The 21,426-nt window shown below is 50.8% G+C and overlaps 1 protein-coding gene across 1 annotated transcript in view; it reads right to left on the bottom strand.

The window, feature by feature from the left end:
- The window catches only part of PRKCB (protein kinase C beta), a 77,732-nt gene continuing 56,306 nt past the window's right edge, over positions 1-21,426 (bottom strand). The window contains exons 11-17 of the mRNA XM_031555781.1: positions 20,505-20,596; positions 19,763-19,825; positions 18,030-18,168; positions 16,939-17,019; positions 16,423-16,530; positions 12,308-12,448; positions 1-3,088 (exon numbers count right to left, since the gene is read on the bottom strand). Coding sequence (XP_031411641.1) covers positions 2,936-3,088; positions 12,308-12,448; positions 16,423-16,530; positions 16,939-17,019; positions 18,030-18,168; positions 19,763-19,825; positions 20,505-20,596 — 777 coding nt within the window. The 3' untranslated portion in view covers positions 1-2,935. The remainder of the gene's footprint in view (positions 3,089-12,307; positions 12,449-16,422; positions 16,531-16,938; positions 17,020-18,029; positions 18,169-19,762; positions 19,826-20,504; positions 20,597-21,426) is intronic.

Raw genomic sequence — 21,426 nt, 5'->3', positions numbered from 1 at the left:
TTTTTCCCTCCTTGTTTTAATTGCCAGTTTGAACGTGATCAGAAATAAACAGCTTGGATGACACTTCCCTGCATGGAGCAAGACGCTTCTTGCTGCTTTTGCTGATACAAGTTCCACAGACAGCAAAAGCAGAGGAGCTGCAGCACGTTGGGTTCGTATGGGTCAGCTCCACACTCCAGATACGACCCTGCAGCCTGGCACTGTGTGCTAGATATCATGGCTCTTCATTTGTTCCTGGGACCAGACTGGGACCCAACACAGCTTCTCTGCTGCCTCTGCCTGCGGGCAGTCCCTGCTGCCCTGCTCCATGTCACTTCCCCCTTCCCTTGTGCTCCCTTGTCTCTATGAGCCCGCAGACCCCTGTTCCATCTGCAGCTGTGCTTTGGGATGGCCTGCCGGATGCAGCAGTGCAGGACAAGCAGCTACAGCCCTTTGCCTTGCCTTAGGTGAAATTTCCAGGTGATAGAACCATACTACTACAGCACCGTTGGGTTAGAAGGGACTTCACAGCCCCTGCTGTGGGCTGGTTGCCCCCCGCCAGCTCAGGCTGCTCAGGTGCTCAGGGCACCCACAGCTCTCTGGGCAGCAGTGCCAGAACCTCGCCACTCTGACACCACCTTAAGAACATGGCACACCAGATATAATTCACAGCCCTCACACCCTGGCCCCATGCAACCCTTTCCTATTCTGTAGCAGTAGTGGGGAAGAGCAGCCACTGGAGATGGTTTTGTCCCTGCCCCACAGTGAGTCCCCCCAGGCAACCCACACCCCACTCAGTGTCAGTGGCAGAGCACCCGGTGCCTTTCAGCATCTCCTGAAGGCTCTTGAATATGAATCTCTTCCTGGAGTACTGCTTTCTCCATCCAGCACTAAAGATTAAATCATCAAATTATGGCAAGAGGTGACTCAGCCACTGCCACTCTACCCTTCCTCGGAGGAGTTCACACAGATCCCAGCATCTGTGCAGGGTAGATTGCACAGAAGAATCAGATTATCTGGAAATAAACTTTAAGTTAAGAGCTTTGCACATAACAGAGTGAACAGTGTCAGCAATGCTCACACCCTGCACCCTACCCTGGACATAGTGCTGAAGAAAAGCTGCTTCGTACAGAAGTGTGGCTGCAGCAGGCACACAGCCCCAAGTTGTGGGATCCCTCCCTCTGCAGCAGCTCTCATGGGGTCAGGCCCGCAGCACCACAGCATCCCTTGAGCGACTGCACCATGGGAGCATCCTCAGAGCTGAAGGTATAGAAATTGGAAACATTCACCATTGAAGGAATACTAATTCTGCAGGAACAGACTTGAAAGTTACAGTAACGTACATGCTCTGAACATCAACTGTGGTCTGCAGAAGATGGTGAGATGTCTTCTGAGACGTGTGCTGGAGTTATGAGCACTCCCATCAGAAGCTACCTCTCACCGCCCTGGTCATAGCATGATGCAAGGTTGCCCATAAGCTCCCTTGCACATCTGGCACAATTTGCAGTTTTGCTGTGTTTTGTTTGGTTTTCTTGAGCACAGGTCAGCACCTGAACTCCAGACAGAGCTCACACATCCCAAAGCGTGCAGCAGGGCCGGGCTCGGCCACGCACAGCTCCAGCTTCCAGCAGCCTTTTCATTTCAGGAATCATTGGAAGAAAGAAATAATTGCAAATGGTAGAGTTGGATGTCTACAAAAGATCTACAAACCAGAATCTCCTCGATAGGATTCCTTATGATTCATAAAATTCCACCCCCGCTTTTCCCCTGTATTCATGAAGCAATGTGTATTTACATTAGAATTGGTCGAGGTTTGAAAGAATATACATGCTTGGTTTGCAAACCAACCAAACTCGCGTGCACCAGAAGGGGAACGAGGCAGCACCACAGGAGATGTGTCTGCAGCACAGCAGTATCCTCTGGGCTGGGATTTTTGAAACGATACGGAAGGCCCTGGGTTACTGAACAAAATCCCCAGGAATTTTGCCTGAAATCTGGTAAGCCGAGATGCCTGCAAAGTTCATGATTTTGAGCCTTTAAGATAGTAGCAGAGGGTATAAAGTATAAAAGTTACCTTTATAAATAGCCCTCAGTACAGCCCCTTTGAAGTGGGCGTGTTTTCAGTTGGTAAACGGAGAATATAAATGTGTTTTGTTTTGGTAGAATATTAATATCCTTTACAGAGCTGTTAATTTTTGACAGTGTCTGTGAAAAAAAACAGGAGAAAGATTTATGGGAGTGCTGACAGAGTATATCAAAACTGCAAACTGTTCCAGATGTTAAGAAAAAAAAAAATCCTACCTTTCACTTACAAAAAGATTTGCTCTGATTTACAAGAACATGAATGGAATTCATTTTGTAGTCTTAATGCCTGAGTAAGAGGAGGGATGTGATGGAACGCACGCTTACAGCAGGCTGGGGAGGAAGACAGCCTTGGTGAGCCGGTGTGACCGCATGTACAAGGCATTGAGAGATGTCTACAAGCAGAGGTTTCCACACTGATCAAATGTATCCATGTCTCAAACAAAAGGCTCTTCTAAGACACGTTCACAGTCATTGCAAGCTTCAGCACAATGGTTTAAAATATCAACCATGCTTAGCATTCAATGGCAACAATTTGTGAATACCTAAGTTCACAGGAATTTCAGCATCTGATTTCGAAAATTACAAAGACTGTAGCAATTTGGTATATTTCTGTTTAAAAACTCTATTAGTCACCACCAACTACAGTTCCTAGGAATATTACTGCTTGTTGACTCAAAACCCCGCGCGCTTCCAGCAAGGGCAACCAAGCTAGCGGGTGACACACACACACAGAGGCCTCCTACAACAAGCGCTCGTTGCGTGCCGGGGTGTGGATGTACGCACTGCTGATCCCGGAAGACTGGTGTGATATTTACAGGGCGAGCTGGAGTTTGGGGCTGCGGGAGCAGGGAGGCGGCGTCCGTGCCGTTGCCTACACGTTAATGACAAATTCCGGGTTGGTGTACGAGAAGCCAGCGAACTCGTTCTGGTCCAAGTTCATGATGAAAAGTTTGTCGGTGGGCGTGAGCTCCACAGGCTGCCGGGTGAACTCTTTGTCGAAGTTGGAAGTGTCGCGTTTGTCCTTCTGTCAAACGGAAAGCACAGAGTTAAAGAGGGCAGCGCGGGCCGTGCTTCGTGCGGCCTTCGGCAAAGGGAGCGGGGCCGCGGGCGCTGCGGGAAGGATCAGCACCATGGACAGCGCCGCGCCGAGCTGGCACCAAACCAGCAGCTGCGAGGGGTCCTCGTGCTTGGAGTTTTATTTCTCACTATTATCGCTATTATTTAGGTTCCTCTACGACATGGTATTGATCAACACAGTGTTTTACTGATTTAATTTGAGGATGTCATTTGCTGCAGGGCTGTATATAAGAAATATATAAAAACCTCAAAGAACATAAATTCCACGTATGCAAACTTTTATCATTTTAATGTCACAAAAAGAACAACTTTGCAGCTACATCTTAGGCAAGCAAGCAAGCAAGCAAGCAAACAAACAAAACTCAAAACCATCCAAAAGTTATTGTCTTAATTAACACTGATAACCTGCTATAAGAACTGTAGTCCCATCGGCAGGACTGCACTGAGATACTTCGCAGCCAGCACTCACTGGGCTGAACCAGGGGCTCTGCAGGTGCTACACTTGGTGCCATGTAGGAACATGTCAAATGCTTTTATTTAGCCTCTCTGCCTTTGAGCACCAGGGTGCCAGCTCTGTTCGTGGTGCAAGCTCTTGCCAAAGGCTCTGGAGAGGCAGCACCGTTGTACTTGCACTGTCACATCACCACAAGAACTGCTTCCTGCCCCCCATCATAGCCATTCACCAGCTTTTGTCACTGATGGAATACATGGGCAATGAGCTGTGCCTTCAGCACAGCTCCTGGTCCAGCTACCACAGCCAAAACATGGCAAATCATATTGCCCAGCTCCTCTGCAACCACAGCTGGAGATTCTCTGGAGAGGAATCCAACCTTGAGAGGTGGCCCAGGACCACAATCTCCTTGTGGGGACGGTGCTCTGCAAGGGGAGAATGGGAGAATCACGTGGGGACACTTCCAGATCAGAGGGTAAAGAGTGCCAAGGATGTCCAAGAAGAGACAAGGTAGGAAGAAACACAGAGATGGAGCTCAAGGAGCAAAGACGAAGCTGAAGAAAAGCCAGGATGAGCACATGACATCTCGTTAGCCCCGAGTCCTGCTGTCACAGTCCTGGCTGGATGCTTCCCTTTGGATAAGAGGCAACTGGGAGGTGCTGCAGCCCTATGCTCCCCTCCCAACAACACAGAAGAAGCAGAGCTGAATCGAGGGCATAGTGCAGAAGTGGGGAGGGGAAGACTTCAGATGCAGATAAAGAGGAAGGCAGCAGAAACACAGGTGTTAGACAGACCTGGATAAAAGACAGCTCCTGGAGGGGTCAGTGTGGGACCAGCAATGGGCAGAGGGCTCTGCCCATTGGTAAATAGGCTGTAGAACTGTCAAGTGGCTACTGAGCCAACAAGCACTGGGATGATTCTGTCCTACCCAGGCAGGAGAGTTGCAAAGGGGAATCCAAAGTGCACATCTGGCTCCTGTGCACTGCAGCCCTTGGCCTTCCAGAGCAGCGCCGATGGTGCCAGGGCTGCATGACTGCATTGGGTACCCAACCCAGGAGTCCTTAGGATGAGTGGCTGCAGAAATGGCTGTGCAGTGCCAGGTCAGGTCTGGGGCTGCCCCTGCCCTGCCTCCTCCTCGCCCTGCCCTAGGGCTTTGGCACAGCCAGCGGTGCCCAGCTGCAGGCACAGCAAAGCAACTTCTGCTGACTTCTTACCTTGAGCTTCATCCAAAATTGCTGGCAAGTTGGCTTCTGCCAAAGATGATGAACAGCCCGTGAGCGGGTGGAGACTGGCCACACAGAGCTGGCAAACAGGGACGAGGAGAAAGGGAAAGTTCACGGCTGGAAATGCTCCAGGACTCCAGGAGGTACGGAGAGGCAGAGCAGGGCAGGGGGCAGCAGGACAGTCCCTGTCCCTACGCTCCCACTGGAACCGGCTCCTGCTGCTGCCGTCCAGTGCTGTTTGGAAAGATCCTGCAGTGATCCCAACTGCAGCAATTGAGCAGAAGTGGGTTTCCAAAGACAGAAAGGAAATTCTGCACGCATTCAGGAGGGAGGATAGCAGGAGCCCCGTAATCCCTCTTTAGCTGAAACTGCCAATTGCTTTTAACAACTGCTCCTTTGAGAGCGAGCAGGCAGGGCGATGAGTCACCGGCACAGCGCACGCTGCCGCACTGAGATAGCCGCGGCCACAGCTTCCAGAAATCCTCAGTGCTTTCCGCGATTGTCTCCGTTTGAGGCGTTCAAAGAGCCACCGAGCAGCAGCCCCCTCTGCCATCCGCCTCCCCTCCTGCAGGGCTGCCAGGAGAAGCTCCTCTCCCTGTGCTCAAGGGAGGAAGGCGAGATCCCAGCAGGCTCAGCCGCAGGGTGACGCGGCGCAGTCCCGGCGCATCCATCCTGCACGGCTCTGCGCTGGGGCGGATGCTGAAAGCAATGGGCAGGTGCTGGGTGCTTCCACCCAAAGGCCAGGGCTGCACAGGTGCACTGCTTCCAGACAAATGCAGGTTTCTTTTATGGTATTTCTTACTTTCTTTTTTATTATTATTATTATTATCACCGGTATTGGAAAAAAAAATAATAATAATAAATTGGCACATTACAACTTAAAGCAAATCGATACAAAGTGACAGCCCACCAACATCTGCAGAACGGTAAAAAAAAGAAGCAGTGAGGCTGTTATTGTTTCAAGAGAAATTCATCCATCCTGAAACTTTGTCTTTGATGCCAGAAACAAAACGGAGGCGATTTAAATATCCAGTGACATTTCTTTTTAAAACAGGGATATTAGTGGAAACATCTCTTTACAAGCTTCACAGCAGAATTCACAATACTGTTCAATGTTAAATAGCATCTCATTCGTGTTAATACTGTTTTTGACACATTTAAAGCACAAGTAACAAACTCCATCAATTGCTTTGGCATTTGAAAAAAAAAAAAAGTTTTGCTATGAGAACCAACATTGTGTGCTATTTACTAGGGTGACCATGGATTTGAAAGCATCTACAGCAGCTCTTTAAAAATTTCCTGCTTATAACCAGATACGTTTCGTTCGATTAAAAAATTGCTACTTGGAAACTGCACAATCAGGAGAAATCTGTGCTGACAGCAGAGCTGCTTCCCCAGCAATTGACCACTGCTACCGAAGACCCAGCAGGGAGAGCCAGCTCTGCCCCCAGCTGCCCCATAGCCCCCAGCTGCCCCGCAGCCCCCGGCTCTATGGGGAGATCCCGCGCTGGGTGAGGTCCGGTAGGGAACAATTCCTCACACTAAGATCAGGAGGCTGCAGATGGAACGTTCACCATCGTATTAAAGGACTTGGAAGGGGAAGAGCAGGAATCAAAGCACGTGTTGAAGAGATTTCTCCCAGTTGTCGTGGCCCACACCTGTCCGTTTTACCTGGTAGCCAATAAACCATTTCCATTTTCTACAAATAAAAATCGATAAAAACATTGTTTTACTTACTGCACATCACTTACACTTCAGGCATGCCCGAAATTATGTGAAGACACTTCTGGCTTTGAAATATGGTCACTCTAGTAGTATTACTAAAGAAAAACCATGAATGCAATGTCACCACAGCAGCAGTTGGGACTGGATGATGAAGATGAGATCTACACAGCTACTTAGCTCTTGGCTTCAGGTTTAAAAAACTCAGAGTTAAAAAAGGAAAATCCTTCGAATTCTGACTGGTCAATGTTCCTGATGACTTCCTGGTCAGGAGGTGTTAACACGGGTGGATGGCGAGTGAAAAACCGGTCGAAGTTTTCAGCATTGCGTCCACACTATGAGAGGGGAAAAAAAGAACGTATGGTGGGTGGAGAAACAAAGCAAACGGGATGCGGTGTGTGCAGCAACCCCTCCCAGCACACCTCGCAGAGCGGGTTATTTCAATGCGGCAATGGCAGAAAAGAAAAGGTGCAAAACATGTATGAGCATTGTTAGTCATCAGGTGATGTTACTGCATGAGATAGCTGGAGACAGGCAGGGACTGCTGGCTGCACCATGGCAAGGAATTGCAGGGAGCAATGAGATGGGAGTGCAATTACTTGCTGCTTTCCCTTGCCTGCACGCAGCCCTGCACCACCTCGCACTGTGCCACACACAGGCAGTTTCTCTGCTAAAGACCGTGATGGTTCCAGGTCTAACCATGCACACATCCATGCTCAGGCCCTCCTCCTGCACCTGGCATAGGCAGCTCTCACCCTGTGCTGCCGAGATGCTTCTTCCTGCTCCTGTTTGAGGAGGAGGCTTCCATCGCCTGCAGAGCCCCCCTGCTATGGCACTGCTGCCTGCAGGCTGTGCTGCTGGAGCTGCCAACTCCTACCCCATCTCTGTCCATGCCCAGCCTGGCACGGTGCTGCCGGCACGGCAAAGTGAAGCCCCTGCAGCCAGCACTACTCTAAGCTGCCCCAGGGCCATTGCATAGCAGAAGCAAAAGACCATCAGTGCATCTCCACCTGCAGCAATCAGAGAGGTTGGGAGCAGGCGACATGCCAGAGACTTTATTTAATTTCCTTAGCAATCACAACAAGGGTCCTGTAATTTCCCGTGCTACAATTATTTAATGTATTAATAATAGCGATAGCTATAAACAGGTGGAGGCCGGGTTCCTGCAGCAGCTACAAATTGCCACCCAGCACACGCGTGTCACATCCCAATGAGCTGCAGCTGATGACTTTGCTTTCTGGCTGCCGAACTCCCTCACACACAGCGCTGCCCTGGCCCTGCTCCCCAGGAGAGCTGCAGGAATGGCACCTCCCAGCCCTCACACCTCTCCTCCCCTCCATCTCCCTATGGAGAACGCACGTTCCAAGTGCTGGGATGTTTCTCCTGGTATTTAACTTACATTTGCTGAGGAAACAGATTTACATTTTTAATAAACATCAGACTAAACGTAATGAAATATTAAAGCAAATACACGTAAACTTCAACATCCCCCAGTGCCTGGCTCTGCCAGAGAGGAGGCTTCAGGGCACGCAGCAGCAGCATCCTGCAGCTTCCGCTGCTGTGCTCTCTGGGCAGCCCTCGCCACATTCCTACAGTGAGACACTCCTTATTCCCAGCTCTCTGGAAAAGGTCCAACAGGTGACAACAGTCCATTTAACCCCAGCTACAGCCACTCCCCTGCACTGCACTGCACCGCACTCCCCCCTCACACGCCCAAGTCCCCAGTGCACTCCTGTGCAGCTCTGGCCTCGAGCACAGCTCCTGTCTGCACTCCAGGACACACAGCCCAGCACAGTGCAGGATCCCTGCAAAGCTTTGGGTGTCTGACAAGTCAGCATCAGCCCAATGCCTTCCTGAAAGCCATCGTCTTAACATCAAAATAGAAAATAAATTCCTCAAATTGAAGTTGCCGGCAGCACAAAGCCTGGGAGCTAACATCGGGAAACAAAGCGACAGGGGCTTTTCTAGGCCATGCTGTCAGCAGCCTTCAGCTCTGTGATAAAGCACAGTGCGAGTGAGATTAGCACGGAGTCTGCAGTGCTGGAGGTTATCAGCGCGGGAACACGCGGCAGCACGGGGTTCACCTGCTAATAAGCAGCTCACCTGCAGTTCTTATCAGCTGCCAATGCACTCTGAAGGCTGTGCAGCACTTTGACAACGCAGAAAAGACAGAGCTCCACGAAACGTGAGGGAGACGTGGGGCAGCCCCCGTGCTGCAAGTCAACGCACGTCTTCACACCATCAAACCCCATTGGGATGACTCAAAAACGCATCCTTGGGCAGCGCTGCCAGTTTCGGGATGGAGGGCACCAATATACTTTTAATACACATGTTGACAAATGGTGATTCCCACCACAGTGCAATGAGGGAAGAATACGCGGATGGGAAACTGTCGAATTCGCATCTACCCGTTCCATGGATACAGGGGGCAGCAGCCCCGTAACTCTGATCACACAACATCCGCCAGCCCCACAGAAATCATATCATAGAATCATAGAATGACTTGAGCTGGATGGCACCTTAAGGATCTTCAAGCTCCAACCCCCCACTGCATGCAGGGCCACCAACCCCCACATTTCATACCAGCCCAGGCTGCCCAGGGCCCCATCCAACCGGGTCATGGACACTTCCAGGGATGGGGCATCCACAAACTCTCTGGACAGCTTGTTCCAGCACATCGCTACTCTCATAGCAAAGTATTTGCCTGACATCCAACCTAAATCTTCCTTCCTTCAACTTAAAACCATTTTCCCTTGTCTTGTTATTATCTACCCTTCCACAGCTCTTAAAATTAAGTTCCTCTTTAAAGACAGAGACATGCAGTGTCAATCTTTACGTTTATCCAACACCACGTCATGAAAAACCGCCGTTAGTACTATATTAATGTACAGGCATCACTCCACCCTGAATGGAGAAAGGGGGAGGGTGGGAATTTATCTTACATAAATCCCCAACATGTCCTGCCTAATATTTATAGCTAGCACCAAATGACTTTTTTTTCTGGCTGCAGAAATAAACCTGTCAGTTTCAAAGATAGCCTTTTTATTTTATCAGCTTCAACTTGATTTCAAATAGAGACAAAAGGGACCATAAAATATTCTCCATTGATCCCCGAGATGTAGTCAAGAAGGCTGAGTGGGCTGTTGCCACATCACAGCCACTCTATGGATGTTCTCATTTTGGGGTCCTATTCAGTAGTGTTGGGAGGAAACAGGACAGGACTGTGCCCATGCAGGCTGGGAGCAATTTGAGGGAGCATGAGATTGGTTAATGATCCCAGTTCAGCGTGTTTTAAGCAAGGGCGTGGAGCAACGGCTGAGGCAGTTTGCTGCTGTAGGGCTTGCTCCATCCTCCCCCATTAACGGCAAGAAGACTCTTCCCAATGCACTGAGGATACTGCTGAGTGATGGGGGAATCTCAGAGAGCCCTCAGAACCCAAGCTTTTACAAATTCAGGACTGTAAATGGCAGCTCACTATCAATTAATTCAAAGTAATTAGAGGAATAGTAATTTATGCTATTAAAATTATTAGATTAAAAGCCATTTTTTAGAACCACTGTCCTGTTGTGAGCAATGCTGTGCTCTGCCATGGGATTTCAGTGCTTTCAGCATGAGAAGACTTCTCAAATCACCAGGCGTTATGAAAAGTAAAGGAGTAATTAGGTTCCAAAAACAATAATTATCTCAACGAGAGATGGGGAGAGCAGGCGAGTGGAAGCACACTTCCCAGGGCAACTGCGGATCTGGGGATGGAATTGTTATGCACAAGCCCAGCACAGGAGCAGCCAAGCACAGCCCCATGTCAGAACCGCCGCGTTCTGCACACCACAGACAGCTCAGGCCCTGATCTGTCTCGTTACCGTCTCTGTGATAAAGGTTAATCAAGCACAAAGCACGAAGCAGCGCGTGAGCTCCTGGGGATTGATTTCCAGCTCAGGGCACAGGCTGCGTGCTGTCCTGCTGTGGGTTACGGTGCTGCAGCTCTGAGGGGGGAGAGGAGCCCACTGCAGGGTGTGCTCAGTGCTGCACAAGCAGCCTGAGGTCCCTGAGCAGCGCCTTTCCCACCCAAACGCATTCCAACATCACCCAAACCCCCATTTCCTCTTCTGTGCTGCTCTGATTGTGCTCACAGATGGCACGGAAGGAGCAGCGCTTTGCAGCACAGATGCATTGCTCTGAAATATCAGCTATCAGCAGTACCTGGCTCGGCTTAATCCTACCTAAATCCTGAACCAGCTGTGCTACCTTCCCATTAATCTCCCTGCTACCCAGCACTGCATTTCCCCTGCCGGCAGCCGGTACGTGTGCAATGACAGGCGGCAGCTTACGGGCCCCGTTCTGCAGGCCGTGATCAAAAGGATTTTTAAAGAAATAAGACATTTAAAACAGGACAAAATCTGCATATTTTAAAACATAAAGACAGTGAGAAAGCACTTTAGGCAGAATTAAATTGTTTTCAGCTGCGACAAGACAAACAAGCAGTAACACTGTGTCACAGCACGCAGAGAACAGCACTGTGGGGAAGGGGCAGGCGGCAGGGAGGGAGCACAGAGCTGAGAGCCAACAGCAGCTGCTGACCTCAGGAGCAGCTTCTGCAGAGCAGGGAATGCCCAGCACCCTGCATCCCGAGGTGGCAGCTCAGCCTCACTCTGCCCTCAGCTCTGGACCGTTTGCACAAAGGCGAGGTCCCAGTGTGAGCCAGAACATCATGATGTATGCACACAGCCCAACACCTTCTGCACTGATGTACTTCGGTAGCAGTCAGTGCCTCCCCATGTTCTCCTGATGGGAGCAGAGAGGCTGCACACATTGTGGGCACTGCAGCAGAAGGCTTTGAGGTCAGCAGTACCTCAGCTCTGTGCAAAGGCAACACTACTCAGGGGCTGAGTTTGCAAACACATCTGTGACATTAAAATGTGCAGAGTGCCCTGACTCTGCTCAGTCAAACACAGGAACCACCTCTAGACACTGAGATGCGGTCTAAGATGGTGGATTAAGAGAACCAGCAATGCCCCAACCTCCATTGCCGGGGATACCTGTCAGACTCAGCCTTGCCAATCAGAGTTAACTCTGGATTTGCTCTTTTCTGTAAAGCTTCAGTTCCCAGCAAGGGCACAGAGCCAATGGGCTCACAGGGGCTCTGCACCTCCTGCCTGTCCCTTGCAGCACTGATGGCCTCACCCATCCTGAGCTCTGTACAAATCATGCTCCCACTTCGCTGACCCTGCTGGCAGCCCCTGCCCTACAGAAGCACACTCACTGCACATACAGCCCCACTGCTGAGCGCACCCAACACAGCAGCATGGTGCAGAACTGCAGCTCCGATCCCTGTTCACACCCACACCAGCTGCGGCCTTCCAGAGTTCACCTGGGAGAAAAGCTGCAGAGGGAACACAGCTGCGGTGCCACCGGGGGCAGACGGCGCTGCAGAACTGGATGGTTAAGTTTAGGCAGAGGAAAAACGAGAGAGATCTGTGCAGCTAGAGAGAGAAAACAGGAAGGCTGAGCCCTGAGACAGCACAGTGAGGCACGCTGTGATGCAATTACATCCAAGAGTGATGCACGTGGTGCTGCTAGCCCTGTAAGAGCAAGACTGAGTGCCCAGTGGCAGCAGAGTGCTGCTCTCACCACAGCGGTGCCAAACCTCGGAGTGACCCAAACAGATGCACAGGGGGTTCCTGCACACAGTGGGGGCACGGGCAGCACCCACACGAGTGCATGTGGGGACTGTGCAGTGGGAGGGAGGGGGAGCGCAGAGCGCAGCACTTACAGCCTTTGGCTTGAAGGGCGGCTGGATCTCCTTGCGCTCCAGCTTGTCCCAGTCGATGTAGCGGAAGAAGGCGTGCTCCTTGATGTCGCGCTCCCCCTCCGGGCCGCAGCCCAGCCGCTTGGCAGGGTGCTTGGTCATGAGCTGTGGGGAGAAAAAGCAGCAGCTGTCACATATGGAGTGCCATGAAGTGTCTCCAGGGCTGGCAGCGGGAGGTGACATCCCAACAATACTGCAGTGCCCGGGATGCGGGCATGGGTAACCCTGTGCTGGGAGCCTGCACAGCGGTGCTGCCACCCCCTGCCAGCACCACTCCAACAGGGCTGCCTGGGTGTCAAGCACTCAATTTTGCAGCACGATTCATGTTTAAGGCCACCACCCATTTCAGGAGAACAATCTGCCCTCCAAAGCTTCCATCAGCCCCAGGGGATCCCTCTTCTCCAGACCCAGGGCTGCACAGGTGGGGACACGCTGTTAATGAAAGAGTCAACGTGGAGAAAAAGGCACACACATTATTCAGTAAGAGAAGTGGCAGGGGCTGCGGGAACCAAGGGCGGCTGTGCGAACATTCATGTCCTGGGGCATTTTTGGAGCTGTGTCAGGAGGCACAAGGAGAGTCCAGAGATTTATAAAGCACTGAAGGCACAGAGCACGCCTAACAAATGGGAAGGAGGAGTGGAGCTGACAGCCACCCTGCTGGAAAATGAGGCTCAGTCCATGGCTGACCCACTGATTTCAGCTCTGTGAAACACAAGGAACTCATTCTCCCCCCAACAGGCTCTGGACAGCATCCTGACAGTTCAATCTGATCCCACCTCACTGTGCTGGAGCAGGAACATAAAAAGCCGCCTGTGATTCAGTAAGGTTTTCCTAAAGCAAAGCTCTGACAACAGTGCGAGAGCCTGGAATGTGCTAATAAACTGATGGAGCGATTTGGCTGTCGCTGCAAATGGCTTAGTTTGCATTCAGCCAAAATGGAAAGAAGCCTGTCCTCCAGTCTTTGGTGTTGCATGCTTGTCCTGAAGCAGCACGGGGAGCAGCTCTGTGGGGCAGTGGGGCTGCACCCAGCACTGTTCTGCTTTGCAGTTGCTCTATGCACAACAAATGCTCAGGTACCAACTGGTTGCTCCCAGCCAGAACTCCATTTCCTATCTGCTGCTCTGGGCTGGAAGTGATTTCGTACACACACTGCCTGCTTCAGAGGAAGTGTCGGTGTTAAACCCACAGTTTCCTCCTTGCACCACCAATGCACACCGCAAGCAGAGCAGCTCAGCCTGATTAATGAACCACACGGGATTTTCTACTTCATATACCTGCTGTGAAGCTGAGCAGAGCTGTACTGTAGCACACAAATCCAATATTTTCAATACACGCATCCAGAAATTACATTTCCTTGTTTTCCTATTGTGCTTTTACGCATGTGAGCACGAAGGCACCATCTGTTATTGATATATAGGACCCATAAACATGCAGACTGATTCTCCAGGCTTACGTGAGGTAATCATTGAGCTTTGTTTGTAATAAACAGGAACAAGTTGATTTAATCCCCATCCCTGAGACTTTCTGAGGCCCTGCAGGTGAGGAAGGAGGCTGACGGACACCTGTGATGGTGTTTGTGGCTGAGGTACGGGAAGGGACCCGGGACCCAAGGGCTTTGCTCAGCTGCAGCTGTGATTTTCAACTCCTGAAGGCAGCAGGTGCTGAGCGCCATGGCTCAGCCTTCCACTCCCCCACAGCACGCCACAGCTCACAGGGACACTGTGACACCCGGGTGGCTCTGCAGGCACTGAGTGCTTTGCTCAGGCAGCGCCAGCAGTGGGAATGCCGCTCAGAATACACCTCCCTACACACCTCAGGCAGCAAAACATGCCATGCTACGCCTCTGCTCCCGACAGTCAGAGGGAGCATGTGCTTGCAGCAATCTGTGCACCTGGAAAGGGCTGCTTTGCTCAGACACAGTGAAACCCTCCATATGGGAAGGAGAAGGGCTGCTATCTATGCCAAGGCTATGTGCACACAGACACGCTGCTCTGCGAGCTGCAAGGGGAGAGGGTGTGATGGGGGCTGGCTGCTGTTACCATGCAGGGGTCGGTGCAAGGCCAAGTGCCTGAACCACTGGGACAGCAGCTCCTGCATCAGTCCTCAGACCAAACCTGAGCTGACAGCTGAGAAGGAAAATGCTCCATTTGATCTCCTAATTGGTGCTGCCTGCAGCTAGGGAGCTGTGTCCTGTTAGCTCCACATTCTGCTTGCCGGGGAGACAAGCACTTGCTTCTTGGTTCACACTGACACACAGTTCTCAGCATCAGACACTTCATCTCAGAGCTGTACAACACCACACCTGAACTGACAGCGAGTGGTGACCAGCACCTGCACAGTACTGAACTGCAGGAGCAGCAATATTCCTCTGCAATGGGAAAGCATGGCAGGGGAACACTGGACCCTTCATATCTGCACAGAGAGGCTCCTAGGGCTGCTTTGTCTCTGGGCTGAAACAAGGCTGGTTCTGCCCCTCCAAAAGACCCACCAGGTACCAACACATGCAACACCACTTCAGGGTGGTGAACTCAGGTGCATTTTGCTGTGTTTGAGGGGAAAATGCAAATACTTTGTTTCCAGCTCAATAATGGTTCATGAATACTTTGGTGTTGGCAAAAAACATCACAAGATTTGCACAGTTCCCCACAGCAGTAGTGCACAGGGAACCACTGCATGACCCAAACCCGAGGATTACAAAGCACCAAGCTTTCTGTGCATGGCCGAACTTCTTCCCATGCAGATTCACATTTACATGTAAAGTGAGAAAAGCCTTTGCAGCTACACCCAGCAGACGTTCCAGTCACAGTTCCTCCTTGTCTCCTTCCAGCATTCAGATTGTGACTGGTGCCACGCAAAGCAAAGCAGACAGCTCGATCTGTCCCCACTGCAGCCCCGCTCGCTCCCTCAGGCGCTGCAGGATGATCTCAGCATCACACAGCATCCTCCCACCCTGCACAGCCACAGAGCCACAGGCTGTTCCCTCGTGCCCCAACCCCAACTCCAGGAGGAATGAGAGAGAGTGAGGAAGTTTGGGGTAACTCTTTGGTCACTGCTGCGGTCCCTAAATTCAAGTGTGGGTTTTACTGCGTTCTGCTGGAGGTGATTGCACAGTGCTGTTTATTCTCTGGGACTCAGAACACCTCCAGCAGCACCTCCCCATGGAGAAGTGATGTCCTGTTTGTGGCACAGCTCTGAACTCCAGCAAAACCAGAGAGGGACTTTGAAATGCCATGGCAGCACTGAAAACAAGATGTGATGTTTGTAGATAGAAACACTATTTTGAGATATAGAAGACTCAGATTTTTAAGTATTAACTATTAAAAGCTAACATTTTTTAAATTCCTACACAAACATATTTATAGCCCTGCTTGACACTGGCTGGCTGAGATGAGGCTCAGTGCCAAGCACCAACCACGCACACAGCACCAAGACCGGGGCTCTCCATCTCATGTAAAGGGAACTCAGGGCACGTCCTGCTCACACCTGGGGCATGGAGAGCTCAGGGCACTGCAGGTCAGGAGAACACAGCAGCCCTCATGTAAGGGAGATGCCCACCAATGCCAAACTTCAGCTCCAAGCGAGAGACCTGTCATACCTAAAGTCAGTGTCTGCAGGATGAAGGCTTTGTGTCTGAACTTGGGAAAACTATAGACCACATTCATGTCATTTTTGATCAGTGCAAAGCTGCACAGCCCTGCCTGCTGCCAGCCAGCAGGCCCTGTGAAAGATGCCCTCACGTTCCAAGTGCCATCCAGAAATTACAGCTCCCTCCTCACCTTCATCCCAGCAAGAAGAGGCAAGCCCTCACATTGCAGAATCATAGAATCACCAAGGTTGTAAAAAACCTCTGGGATCCTCAAGCCCCACCCCAGCCCACTCCACCATGCCCACTGACCACATCCCTCAGAGTCACATCTCCACAGTTCCTGAGCATTTCCAGGGATGGTGACTCCACCACCCCTCTAGGCAGCGTGTGTCAGTGCTGACCACTCTTTCAGAAAATATTTGTTCCTAATATTGAGCCTGGCAATGCCAGGCAGAGCAGTTTGCTCCTTGCAGACGCAGCACCCAGCCCTTACCCCTTTGCAGATTGCCACCGCCTCCTTGGACATGGACTTGGGGTAGGCCACGTTGTGCTCCATGATGGACTGGAAGAGCTCGTCTTCATCTTCTCCCTCAAAGGGAGCCTGGGGCAAAGCAAGCAGAGGCTCAGTGCCATTCATAATATCACAGAATGGCTGGGTTGGAAGGGATCTCCCAGCCCCACCTCTGCCATGGGCTGGCTGTCCCCCCCAGCTCAGGCTGCCCAGGGCCCATCCATGGCCTCATACACCTCCAGGGATGGGACACACACACTCCTCTGGGGAGCCCACATCCATGTATTGGAGGTCACACTGCTTCTGCAATGTACAGCCAGGAATGCAGCCCACGTCCCCCTGTCACCTGTCCTCCACCTCCCATCCTACAAACCACAGCTCCATCTCCCACACAGAGCAGAGCCCCGCTGTTCCCAGCGACAAAACAAATTACATATCGGCATATTCTCATGATGGAATTTAGCACCTTCCCATAGGAATCAATTACAATTCAATTACCTGGCCAGCCAACATTTCATAGAGCAGGACTCCAAATGCCCACCAGTCCACCGACTTTCCATAGGGCTGATAAGCAATTATCTGAAAACAACACAAACATGGGATTACACTTCCAATTTTAACCCATTGGCACAATGCAAACTGATTTCACACTGTAGGCCAGGTCAAAAGGACAAGTTATTTACCGAGACTCCAAAATGGTGAGAAACTGCAATTATAAACAGAGCATTCGATAGGCAAAGAGTGTGAGCATTAGAAAAAATAATTATCAGTCCTCAGCTGTGCACTAAATATTAGGAAAAAAACCAATATTCACTCAGCCTGGCCTGTGCCCTGCTGAGGTCAGGCCTCAGAGATATCCCCACTGAGAGCTTTCCAAGCTCCTCTGTGTTGCGCTCCAGCTGTCCTGAAAGGAGAGCCATTACAGACCCTTAAAGTTCCCTTCCACTGACAGCAGCCTCCAGTGTGATCCCCGCGTACTGTAGTGATTCGCATCCCAATTTCTCATTCTGTTTTTCTTTTTTGGGGAAAAAAATAATTAGAGCAAGTAGAAGAAAATAAGAGTGTAAGTGATAATGCCCAGCCAAATACTGAGAGAACTGGTCCTGTTTTATAAGAATATTAATCACAGCGAGCAACAGAGGCGATAGGACACCAATATTAATCTTGGTGGGAGTTGGTAATTAAAAGCCTCTCTGGCTGCAGCAGAATGCAGGGTGGTGTGGCACACAGGTGCACCTCGCTGTCCTAGCAAGGAGAATCTCTTCTCTCAATTATTTAAATGAATAAATACTAATCTCGTTACTGAAAATTCTGCAGAATGAGAGGATTTCAGAGGGATGCTTTTAGTTTAAGGCATCTGGGAATGATTGCCTGCCTGAATGTCACAGATCCAACAGTACCCTGCACCCACTTGGTGCTGCACTAAATTCCCATGAGCAGCAACCCATGAGCAGTAACCCAATAACCTAACACTCAATCATTTCTAGGCACTTCTGAGCTGTGGATAAGGAGATTATCCTCACCACACACCCCAACTCTGCCACGTCCCAGGGACCACCCGCTCCCCATCCCCTGCGTTCTGTCCCCACCTCGGGCGCGATGTAGTCAGGGGTGCCACAGAAGGTCTTGGTGGTCACCCCATCCCAAATGTTCTCCTTGCACATGCCAAAGTCTGCGATCTTGATGTGCCCCTCACTGTCCAGCATCACGTTGTCCAGCTTCAGGTCTCTGCAATCAGAGCAAAGCAGTGATATGCACAGCCCCACATGTAGCTGTGCAGCACAGCAACGGCTCCGATCCTGTGGCCATGTGCCTAGGATCACGTTTGGGAGCAGAGCGTAGACAAGCCAGAGCTGGCAGCACTAAGTGCTTATTTTACCTTTTCATTTTACTTTTAACCCATGGGAACACCATGCTGGGCAAATCACTTTTAAGTGTATGACAGAAAGTGCTCTCACATGGCAGCAAGACAGACTTCACAGAGCTTTTGCTGCACCTATGAAAAATCGAAGTCTGCTTAAGGCTCAGCAGCAACAAAGCAGGCACCTACTCAGCAAAACTCCCCGCATCACCTGTTCTTTCTCCCCCATGAAAATACAAATCAGCTGCTTCTGATCCCCATCCACAGACTGTTTGTGTTAGCTCTACTGCCCCTGTCAGAGCTCAGCACAGCTGAGGCTGCTCCAGCTATGGAGATCCGTGATTCAACTCCCAGCACTGCCCAGGATAGGCTGAAGGGCAGTTCTGCAGCAGCCATGTGGCACCATCTGCACATTACCAGGCATACATCACCACGCAGTCAGGTGCTCTGTACCATGTTGGTTCTGTGCATGGAGGCACTACTCAGAGGGCTCCAGGTGCCTGCAGGATGCACCCTGCCTGAGGGCTGTATTAAGGCCACAAGGGCAGCACCAGCGCTGACACACTTCAGCTTGGTTTGGTTAAGTAAGAGCATGATAGTAGGAACAGCCATAAAAGGAACAGCCTAATTTACAACTTCTTGCTGATTTTTAAGAGAACTTTTTTTCTAGACAGTGCTCGATGGGCCAAAGCCAGCTGCACATGCATTGGCATTTGGGGTCGGAGGAGGAGATGGGCACTGGGGACCGGCAGACCCAGAATCTCTGCAACAGCTGATGGCAAAAACCATCCCTTGTGTCAGCTTTGCTCCACTTCTTTCATCTTCAGAGCACTCTCAGCAGCACAACCCAGCAGCACAGCTGTTCTCTTCCTGCAGAGCAGAGCAGGCGGTGCTGCTTGACACCAACACTCATTAGGATGCTCTGCCCTGCGCTGCGGATGCTCTGGGCAGGGGTGCACAGTGGCATTGAGTGCCAGCACTTAACCCAGCCCCAGGACATGGCCCCCACTCAACAGCCACTCACAGTCCCTGGGGACTGCACATCGTATTGTGAACAGAAGAGAAGGTTCAGAGTCTGAGTTGGAAGTGACAGACTTGCACTGCAAGTCTCAGAACAAGCCATTCATAAGCACTTACTTTAATGTTAATAAGAAGAAACCAGTGCCCTGCAGCAAAGCACATAGCTCAGAATCAGTCCCTGCTGCTGCCAGCAGCATTGGTTTTGTATGGGGATAAATGCATGAGACAGAGGTGAGAGAAGCATCAGAACCATTCTGCTGAGCTCTCTGTCCTATAAAGCTGGAACAAAGCTGAGCACCTGTCGGATCCCAGCGGCACAGTGTGGTTCCTTTGGGGCACACACTCGGAGCAGGGCTGCAGCCCCCCCAGCACAGAGCAGGGCACACCTGGGGCCAGCCCTGCTCTCGCAGCCCATAGTGTCCCCAAGACTTGCTCACCTACCGGTAAATTATGCCTTTGCTTTGCAGGAAGAAGAGGCCAATGGCTATTTCTGCTGCGTAGAATCTGCAGTGAAAGATTTAGGAGGAAGACTGATAATTAAAGGAGATGAATCAAAAAGAAAACCTTTCACATCCAATTGCACCACAAAAAACACACAGGACATGCATGGCCAAAGGATAACGACAGCCACTACAGTAAGATACCAGGCAGGCATCACACGGGGGGACACAGCATAACCACGTCGGGCCGGGATGCAGTCAGGTCGCTGGGGGCTGGCAGGGGGCTGTCATTCCTCATTACACAGATTCTCATTAGAGAGAGCTTATCTATAGCTATAGAGGGATATATAGCTGTTTGTTACTGAGTGCTGGCAATGAAGCTTGAAAAGTTATTGGTCATCATAGGAGATAACAGGAGCCACTGCTTCCTTTAGAGATTACCTAAAGGCTGCTGTATTGGAGCTGCAGGGTGCCCTGAGGACTGCACTGCTTAAACCCACCTGGGCTTTGCTCACTGCCTCAGGCACTTACAGGTGCCACATGTCCTACAGAAGAGCTGCAGGCATAGCACCCTCAGCACCAGAAAAGGAATCACCTCACCTCTTCCACTCCTGCCGCCCTTTATTTCTCCTCCTGTTGTGCTTAGGATGTGCACCACAGAAGCCTTGGACTATGCTACAGGGATATGACACAAGCAAAGAAATACCCACCCTGAAGGCACCACACTTGGGCACTGAACTTACACAGCGTGTGGCTCCTTAAACCTCCCAACCTGTTGGATCTGGTACATCAGGTCCCCGCCATTCACATATTCCATCACAAAGTACAAGCGATCCTAGAGGAAAAAGCAAACAATTAGCAGCAGAACTATTAGAGTAGGGAACCTGCAGAGGTCACATACATTGGCCGAAGCAAATGACAGCTCCAATTTTTCACAGCAATACAATTATCCTGGCTGCCCTCCCCATGGAGTGCAGGTGGAACTCGTGTGCACACAGAGCTGCAGCCATTCCTGTCTGATGCTCCAGACTCCATCGTCACACTTCTTTGCAGGCAGATACAGCAGCAGCCACGTAGGTACAGGACTGAGAGATTCCCATTTTTTCATTAAAGTGCCATTCCCTGCAACCTGCTGTCCCAGTGCAAGGCACAGCTCCAAGCAGCTGCATGGCTCCTGTGCTCCCTGCTAACAGCACTCCTGCTGGATGGAAGCCAGTCCTTCAACACTGCAAGAAATCTGACAAGTGTGGGCCATAAGCAAAGCCCCAAAGAGAGCAGCCCAGTAAGAAACAAGACCTGAGTATTTCCACAAAGCTCCGAAGTACAGATTAAAAAACTGAGAGCGGCTGCATCCCATCTCACAGCATCTCACAGAAAGTGCGGAGCTCAGGAGCTGTGGTGGTCACATCGGGATGCCACTTCCCTCGGATCTTTCACAGTTAAATGGGAATGGCCATGAAGAAGATGACAAGATTGCCCAAAGGACCGGCCTGAACATGGCAGCTTTCCCTGATGGGCTCAGAATGTTTTGGAGTGGAGGGAAAAGCCACAGCTTTGGGCAAAGGCACAGCTTCACATTTGCAGTATCACACCATAATACATAATAATTCCCATTTTTCACTTCATTTCCTTCCTAAACAACCCTTGCCCTGCATTTAGGACACT

This window comes from Meleagris gallopavo, chromosome 16 (assembly GCF_000146605.3).
Source record: "Meleagris gallopavo isolate NT-WF06-2002-E0010 breed Aviagen turkey brand Nicholas breeding stock chromosome 16, Turkey_5.1, whole genome shotgun sequence".
NCBI lineage: Eukaryota > Metazoa > Chordata > Aves > Galliformes > Phasianidae > Meleagris > Meleagris gallopavo.
The sequence above is the reverse complement of the archived record's forward strand: the minus strand, read 5'-3'. Positions and strand labels throughout refer to the sequence as shown.